Here is a 9,432-nt window from a genome sequence, read left to right on the forward strand (position 1 = left end):
TGTTTAATTTGTAGTAGTTCGGGATCTGTGCACATGTACAGACAATGACCGCTGTACTTGCAATAGTTGTATATGCTAAGTGCTTGGTTTCATATAAAAGGCCATGTGTATTACACCCTAGGTGGGGTCTACATAATAAATTCAAAAGAAACGATTTAAATGCAGCTTTTTATTTTTCAACTTTATATTAAACCTGTTACCTTTAGATCTTAAGGTTTACAATTATTTTTGTCCCACTGTTTTGTTAATATGGATCACTGAAGGGAAAATATGGGTGTCCTGCATCTCTCCAAAGCTTTTGTCCATCTTTCTGAGGAGCGACAAGTTTTCTTCAGTCACAATAGACATTTCAATGCAGTAACGATTTTTTTTTTTTTTTTTTTGCAATTAAGTGTTCGTAGTTACCATTATAGTTGGAACAATAAGCCTTTCGTTCCTGTTAAAGGATTCGATGAGTCTCATGTCTTCATCCGATAATTTGAAATTAAACACCTGTGTGCAAAAGTGAACAATGGTTATTTCACATAATCTTCACTGCAGCTCTCAAATCTTTCTTTTAAGCATTATGCTCAAAAAATGTGCCTAACACGTTGCATTTCTGTTAACCAATCTCAATTGAGGGCACAATTTGAGCGCAACAGTGGAGAGAAAGATATTCACTGTATATTGAGCTTCATTTCTTACTCTTATTTCAACATTTCTGCATTTTAACTCTTATCCCATTAACTACCTTCGTTACAGCTTTTGTCCTCCAGGTGTCTCTGTATGCCCTCTCTTCTGTTGACATTCTGAACAAGAATGATGATGACTGACCTAGCTTAAACCCTCCAGACATTATTTTAGTAATTTGGTTACGTGTAGACTCAGTCGTTAAATAACCTATGCATTGAAGTGGAGATGCGAGAGCTTAGGTGAATCTGCATGCTAAAAAGTAGAGAATGTCATGGAGGATGAATATAAACGTTTCAAAGCTGAAGTGTTGAATTTCTGTCACAAGCATGTCTCTCTCACTGCGGAACATGAAATCCACGGGGAGGAGTCGGATCCAGATCCAACTCCTCCCACCTTACATACACCTAAACCTAGCCAACTCCGCCCCCTGATCCCTAATCCTACCCATCTCCACCCCTTGGATCTTGATCCGACTCCTCCCCGTGGATCTCATGTACTGCATTGAGGTGCTACTGAGCATGTCGGATGCACAAAAATAATAATTATTTTCAAACAGGTTTCCTGAACACTCCCCCCATCATCCATTGGGTGGACAAAATCATAGCCCGGCCCGTAACTCCCGCCATTAGTTGAGTCAGTTTTGCTGTGATTGTTTGGTGTGGATGCTCCAACAAAGCAAGCAATCCTTTTCATGGACTGCTAATTATATTTTAAGTTTTATGTTCATGAACTGCTAATTATATTTTCATTTTTTTAGTTTTATGTTCATTTATTTATAACACTATTCTTAGTATTACCTTTGCATCAAATTGCAAAGCACATGTTAATGCTGCTGTGAGGGTGTTCCTAATAATGGGCTGTGGGAGTGACGGTTGACATCTTTCTTTCTTCTGACAGCAGTATCAATATTTTTTCCCCTTTTTGTAAGTTGTGAAAACACTGTTGGGGAGTTTTTATTGTACTATTCGAGCAAATGAAAAAAAAAGAAGAAAAAAATATATATAATGTTTTTAATATAATATTTAAATATTCTCTCATTCACCACTACAGAAGTTTACCCAACTATGACGACTTCCGCTTCTGAGAAACCCGGCAAATGTGAAAAGGGTCATAGCAAAGAGACAAATCTTTTCAGGAAAATCTACCTCTTATTTTATCTGCATGTTCAAATGTGGCAGGAAAAAGTATTTTAAAATTTAAGAAAAGAAAAAAAAAAACGTTTTAAGTCTTTTTAACCTACCTCAATGTTCTGTTTGATCCTGGATGGAGTGACACTTTTGGGGATGCAAACGACACCCCTCTGTATGTGCCATCTATGAGACAAAAACAAATCCAGAAGTGCATAATGGACATGTACTCAAAAATACACTAATAATACTAATATAAAACTTGGTAAGAGTACTGGAGGAATCTATTCTCAGCAGTAAATGTGAACCTCTTGGATCTGTTTACCGTCCTCACCTGTTGATGACCTGAGCAGGACTCTTGTTATAGTGCTTGGCCATACCGACCACTCTTGGATCATCCAGCAGACGGGCTTGTCCAGGTGTAACCCATGGACGATCAGGAGAACCCAGAGGACTGTATGCTGTTACTGTCATCCCTCGACTCCAACAGTGAGATACCAGCTTAGTCTGAACCAGGTATGGATGGCACTCCACCTGAAAATATTGTATACAGAATACAGAAAAAAGCTATTTTATAATATTTTAAATATGATAAATATTAAAAACATGTATTTATTATTTATAAATAAAAAATTGAATTGTTATAATGGTTTTAGTTTACATGTCAAAGGATAAGTATAACCATATAGATAAAGATGTGTAATAATAATGCCTTTCGGATGCCTATCAGTTGTCAATGGTAAATGAATGCAAAGAAAATCCAGTCTTATGGTGTGCAGTTGTCACTCTTGCATACCTGGTTGACCACTGGCTTGTGTTTGGCAACACTGAGAATGTCATCAATCTGTCTGGCATTGAAGTTTGACAAGCCAATGGCTTTTACCAGCCCTTGGTCCACCAGCTTCTCCATGGCTGCCCATGTGTCTCTGTAGTGAGAGTCATCATACCGAATAGTGCCATCAGGATGCTTGGGCATCAGCTCATCTCCTCTCCTGAAAGTATTTAAAATACACTATTTATAATATTTTGTAGTACGCATGAAACCATATTGAAAACATGAAAAAAATACATGAAACATTCAGCTAAAATGATTCCTTCTTTTGGTTGCACAAGACACCTGTACAGCCTTGTTTCATTGATTCTCTTGCACAGCTTTATCCCAACCTAAACTTATTCTGTTTAGATGCACTACCGTTTCAAAGTTTGACGTCAGTAAAAAAAAAATATATATATTTTTTAAAGAAATTAATACTTTTATTCCCCAAGGATTTTGTTAAATTGAGCAAAAGTGACTGGAAAGACATTTATAATTCAATATAATTAAATGGTTTTAAATGATATGTATTGTGAAAAGCGCTATACAAATAAATGTGAATTGAATTGAATTTATGATGATACAAAAGATTTCTATTTCAATAGAATCCTTAAAAAGTATCGCAGTTTCCACAAAAAATATTAAGCAGCACTACTGTTTTTAACAATGATAATAATAAGAATGATCTTAAGCACCAAATCAGCTTATTAATATGATTTCTGAAGGATCATGTGACACTGAAGACTGGAGTAATGATGCTGAAAATTTAGCTTTTCTATCACAGGAATACATTACATTTTACAATATAGCCTAATAAAATAAATATAGTTATTTTAAATTGTAATAATATTTCGCATTATTACAGTTTTACTGTATTTTGGATCAAATAAATGCAGCATAAGAGACCTATTTCAAAAACATTTGAATGGTAGTTTATGTTGGTGAAATTCAGAAAAATTGCTCTGCTATTCAAGGGCTAGGTATGGTATGGAAACACAATGACTTACTCAAAGGCCATTGGCCAGTGCATGAGATACAGGTCCAGATAACCGAGTGTCAGATCTGACAAAGACCTTTTGCAGGCCTCCTCGACATCATCTGGATGGTGCTTGGTGTTCCACAACTTGGAGGTCACAAAAATGTCTTCTCGTCTCAGGGACTATGGTAGTCATAAATAGTACACATTTCATGTGTGGGACGTGATGGTGAGCTGTATTGATGATAGATTCTTATTGACTTATAGCTAAATAATGTGTTTTATGTATATAGTTTTATCTGCAGGTACTTTTCCTGGTCCAAGTAGTTCAGTCAGGGCCTCTCCGACCTCTCGCTCATTGCCGTAAGCCGCTGCGCAGTCAATGTGCCTGTAGCCACAGTCTAACGCTGCTAAAACAGCCTGCTTCACCTACAGTACGACACAAACCAATCCAGTTCTGACACAATCAATACATAAAAAAGAAGCTAACAAACATGGAGAAATAAGAAAATGCTACTATTACATACTGTGCAGAGGTCAAATTTTGGGCTGTTTTTGACATTTTTATCAGCTAATGTCTGGTTTGTCTGACATATGATGGAGTGGGAATAGGTTTACACACCTGTCCTGGGGCACTTTTCCATGTTCCTAGGCCCACCGATGGCATCTGCTGACCCGTGGAGAGAGTGATTGTTTCTGTCATGTTTTAATTAGAGCACCTTTTCCTAACAAAAAGGAGACATTTTCAGAGTAGCCAAACTAATTACAGACCTAAATATCATTTTTTTTTTCATTATAAATACTAGACTAACTAAAAAAAAACATAGTTATTCTGATAAATACATAGTATTAATGGTTCTATATTGTCATTTAATTTGTTAAGCAGTATCTGAACACAAAACTAACTGCACACAGTGCAACACAAATGAACTATTTATACAATCAAAAATTAACTTTTTTTAGTGTTTTTCTAGTTTGAACATTCAAAAATAAACATTTGACATAATTAAAACATTTGACATAACAGACTGAAAGATTTAGTTCATATCTTACCTTTCCAGTATGCAGACTTAGACTGACACGGTTACAGAGATTTATACCCTAAGGTCAAAGTCTTTGTTTACTCATTTCCTAAAAGGCTTGAACAATAACCGAAACCCATGCACACAGCTACAGCTATCTGATGAACATTCAGACCTACATTCATTCAGACAATCTTTTTTCATTATAACTTGCTAAACAGCATTGATGTTACTGCTTGTCAGTGTGGCTTTGGGGGGAATGGAGATAATGAAATGACTTGAGTCAGGAAACAGCATCTGTTTATTCTGGATGTTTTCACAATGGAGCCGTATATCAAAACAGTTTAGAGTCAGTCACATTCTGGCATGCTCAGGTTTAGCGCTCTCAGCTGTCACGGCCCTCCTGCTGGACAAATATAGAGCCAACGAATTATTACTGTCTGCCTCATGACTGCTCCAAGTGTTGTGACCTGGCAGAGCGCTCGACTCAAGGCTCACTCCACTTCCCTTATGTGGGCAGGCAGAAGAAATGACTTAGTCACCTTACAGAAGGGGAAAACCCTGCAACCCCCTGAAGAATATTCTTGATTGTGGACTCACTGATAGTCTAATAGCACCAATGGCTATTTTTAAAGTGAGGCTACTCTCTGAACGGTTGTAATACATATAATATGTGGGTAGTGTTTGTTGTACACCTCATTGGGTATGTGGCAATGGGAGGTGAATTTTAATTAGATCATTTCAGAAACTATTATTGTTACTAATAAAATTATGATGTGAAAGTTGCGATTAAAGTTAAAAAAAATCAAATTTTGACAAAACATTCTTAGGCGCTATTCACACAGAACATGTTTTACATCTTTTATCTATTTAACTAAGTTGACATCCGTTATCAATCTCTCTACATTTTTTTTAAAGTTGTGAAAACACCATTACAGCGTTTTTCTTTTAGTGTTTGAACAAATGGGAACAGAAAAAATATAGTCAATGTCGTCTCTCATTCACCGCTATAGAAGTTTACCCAACTATGACGACTTCAGAGAAATGTGAAAAGGGTCAATTTTCAAATACTGCTCAAATACTGTTGCCTCAAATCAAATTTCATAATGTTATGATTAGTAAAAACACATCAAGAGAGTCCGCTCACTCTACCAAAGAAGTTGGAATCAAATGCGAGATAAAAACAATATTTTACTGAAAAAAGGGGCAATAATGCTGTGATTCACATGATTGGTTTGGTTGGTAACTCTTTAACAAAGACCTTTTTTTTTCAAATTCCCAAGGAAAACCCATTGAGAAAAAAACTTTAAAAAGTATTCAGGCCACTGAAATAGTGGACAGGAACTGCTGAATTCTATTTTGCTTGTAGTTTATACAGGCTTACATAATCCCAAAATATCTGAGTGGCCAGCTCATTTACATGCACTGCACTGTATGAACTCTATAGAGAACTGAGTGGAACATCAGCAATCATTTCTTAGCTCACAGTGGCAGATCCATTAGAGCTCATGTCTGTGACACAGGTAATCAGACCCATCGAGACATGCACCATCAAATGTTTAGTTATGCTTAATGATCACAGAGAGATCTTGTACTTTGTCAGCAGTACACATCAACGGGACTGTGATTCATACTTCAACTTTATGAGGAAATAATTGAATTAACACCTTTAGTTAATTAACTTGTGAAATAATGCTTTTTGTGTGATGAAGGAAGTTGATTGAGTCCAATATTCTTGGTGACTGAGAATGGTCTGATTCACTGGGTAATTTCAGAGGGATGAGGATCATTCATTTCTGAGTCAAGCAATGTGACATGAGCCATTTTTTTCAGACATATCCGCATAATGAAAGCATTCTCTATTCATGTCACTTAAACTTTACATAATGTATTTAAAATGGATAAAAGAAAACGTTTTGCCCCAAATTATACTTTTATAACATTTATTTTAAATTCAAGAAATTCAAAACTGTAGTCCAGCATTGATCTGTGGAGTTGAAACCTTTGCTAGTTGTTACAGTATAACTGCATCTGTATAAACTATAGGAACTATAAATACGTTAAAATGTTGATTTGTTGTCAACATTCCAATTTTGTATTGAGATTTGTTTCCCTTGTGAGCCCAACATCGTCATGTCACTTGGAAAGCTGTAAGTCTGTCTACAATTCATTCAGTTAGAAACAGTGATCATTATTATTTTCCTTTTCTGTCAGTAAGTTTGGTGTATTACTTGCTCTTGTAAATCATACATAAAGCACCAAAAATGTAAACTGCAGCTATTTAAAATGAAAGTTACACACACACACACACACACACACACACACACACACACACACACACACACACACACACACACACACACACACACACACACACACACACACACACACACACACACACACCTCTGAATCACATGAAATGAACATATTGATTTATCCTCCCAATGGACACAGGGAGCAGGATTTATACATGAGGACAGAAGTCATAAACATGAGACATTTCAAATCTGACATTCAAATTCAAAACAGTGACTGGATGTCCAAAAGTCCTGTGAGTACATAATGAAACTATTTAACACCAGTCTTTAAAAAGGTTGTGTTCTTCCATACTTTCAATGTATCACCAAATACAGTAATAGCTAAATGACAGAGTAATGGCTGTATAAGAGATATCCTAGATGGATCTCTGGAAAAGTGAAAATTGTTGCTTATATCGAAAACACTGTTACTCAAATGCTGTTGTTACTGTAGAATGATGGTACATCACAAATCCATTGAAAGGAAACGATGTTCTTTAAATCTAAACTAAAATACAGACAACTTTTGCAGTTTATTTTACATTGCACACAATTTTTAAAGTGTAAAATACTGAAACCGTTCTATTAAAAAGCTGTTCGAAAACAAATCAATCCCTAATAACTTCATTAAAAAGTTTGCAATAATTGTAGCTGTGGTTACTGAACAATGAAGATCTGTATTTCAAAAAAGAAAAACTTTTGACATCACAGTTCTCAGTTTCACACAGACCAATCTTCAAACACTAGTCAACATTAGGTAACATAGTTTTCCATTCACTTCCATTTGCTCATAGGATGAAAAATTATATTTTCATCTTAATATATTGGGACTATCATGCTGCACTTTGGAGGATGCTTGTGTTTCTTTTTGTGTATGGGGTGGTGTGTATATTAAAATATACAAATTAGCATTTTTTTAATAGCTATTTGCTTCAATGATTATTAAACAATTATCCTGCCCACATAATTTTTTTTCCATGGGACACAAAATGAGTTATTTAGCAGAATGACCCAGCTGTTCTTTTCTATACAATGAAAGTGAGTTTGGACAGTCAAATTATAAAAGAAATCCTGACATAAAGAACGGACCAGAATTTATGTTTTTTTACTGAAACTTAATGAAGAACTGTTAATAAGGAAAATTAATAAAAAATAAAATTAATAATTGTCAGACCAAATCATAAAATGTTAAGGACATTTGAACAAGAAAGGGGAGGGGACAGAAAGGGGAGGGGAGAGAACGTGGAGGGGAGAGAACGTGGAGGGGAGGGGGCGCTAATGAAAACAAAAAAACTAAGTTGTAGGCTACTGTATCACGTGCCGTTTGAACTGAGGCGCTACAGCGATCTGTCACATTTAAAAGCGCCAAAACGTTATTTATTGTGTGAATCTCGTAAAAATATTGACAGAGTCTAACAGCTGTGAATTTGTTCGATATCAAAAGTAACCTTCTGTCTTGTCTGTCGGTGTCAGTGTCCTCTTTGTCTGCGATTTTTCTCTGCGTAAGAAAATGGATGTGTGGCGTGGAGAGCGTGTGAGAAGCATCAATTGAGTCTCACGGTCAATGCGTGAGAGTTGGCAGCTTTGATTCTGCTAGCTAACTCATGTGTTCCACAGAAACAACGACATGTTATGAGCACCATGACAATGACTACATCACCGATTTATCCTTTTGGCGTAAATACTATCCCTTTAAAGGATAATTCCGTTATTTAGCACTTTGAGTGTTTTCTAGTTTGTTTTGGATGAACTAGAGTGGTGGACACAGACATTTTGACGATGGGTTCTGTCTCGACTTTTGGACTCTTTTAGAATCGCCTTTGACCGCTTCAGAGTGGCTGTCTACCGGCATGCACAAACATGTCCTTAAAACAACCCTTACCGTTTGTTTTCAAAACTGTGCAACCCACCGAGTGGTTAGTGGTGTTCGTTGATGATTAAAGACAGGACCCATCGTCAAAATGTCTGTGTCCACCACTCTAGTTCATCAAAAACAAACTAGAAAACACTCAAAGTGCTAAATACCGGAATTATCCTTTAATGTTACTGCAATACATTATTTTTGTGTACTGATATGACAAAATAATCTGATTAAAGTATTTGTTTCAATAATACCCTTATGTCTATGCTAATGAAAATAAAACTGCTGGTTTGCCACGTTAAGGCACTCAAAATTTCTGTGACCTAAAAAATCCCTTGATCAGATCACAAAAAATGTTTACTAGAAATGCCAGTATACCTGGTACTTCAAAAAGTACCAGAGAGCACCTGTAGAGATGGGTCAGAGAGTGGAAATATATAAAATTGTTACCAAATGGCTCTGCTGGCGCTCAAAAATTCAGAAGTCTCCAACACTAAAGTTGTCTTACATAATCAACATTCAAAACAAGCTTATCGATTATTACAATGGAAAGAGTTTCATCCGCTACAAAATAACACAGATTAAATTTCAGAATAGCCGTTTGTTTTAGGATTGTCCTCATCTCCATCAGTGCACCAAAAATATTAACCTTCCATTCAAAAA

At 36.0% G+C, this 9,432-nt stretch overlaps 1 protein-coding gene across 2 annotated transcripts; it reads right to left on the reverse strand.

Moving 5' to 3' along the window:
- Positions 1-154: 154 nt before the first annotated feature.
- On the reverse strand, positions 155-8,854 carry akr1a1a (aldo-keto reductase family 1, member A1a (aldehyde reductase)). 2 transcript variants are annotated; one of them, XM_077231386.1, is made up of 9 exons: positions 8,819-8,854; positions 4,212-4,314; positions 3,899-4,018; positions 3,621-3,772; positions 2,596-2,791; positions 2,134-2,333; positions 1,913-1,985; positions 406-492; positions 155-310 (listed from the first exon to the last, which is right to left on the reverse strand). In XM_077231386.1, exons 2-9 carry the CDS (start codon positions 4,290-4,292, stop codon positions 245-247), a joined length of 975 nt encoding a protein of 324 aa, XP_077087501.1. In that variant the 5' UTR covers positions 4,293-4,314; positions 8,819-8,854; the 3' UTR covers positions 155-244. The 2 variants fall into 2 exon arrangements, with proteins under 2 accessions (XP_077087501.1, XP_077087499.1); XM_077231384.1 differs by lacking the exon at positions 8,819-8,854 and adding an exon at positions 4,643-4,684.
- Positions 8,855-9,432: the final 578 nt, after the last annotated feature.

The sequence above is a fragment of the Siphateles boraxobius genome, unplaced genomic scaffold (assembly GCF_051911475.1).
Source record: "Siphateles boraxobius isolate OS27281-9 unplaced genomic scaffold, OSU_SipBor_1 16, whole genome shotgun sequence".
NCBI lineage: Eukaryota > Metazoa > Chordata > Actinopteri > Cypriniformes > Leuciscidae > Siphateles > Siphateles boraxobius.

Bases quoted from the DNA above. Each gene is read 5' to 3' on its own strand.
- akr1a1a (XM_077231386.1), bottom strand. From the start codon at position 4,292: ATGACAGAAACAATCACTCTCTCCACGGGTCAGCAGATGCCATCGGTG. The intron at 3,773-3,898 runs GTACCTGCAGAT...TGACTACCATAG, and splicing joins AACTACTTGGACCAGGAAAA to TCCCTGAGACGAGAAGACAT. The intron at 493-1,912 runs GTAGGTTAAAAA...TTTTGCACACAG, and splicing joins GGATCAAACAGAACATTGAG to GTGTTTAATTTCAAATTATC.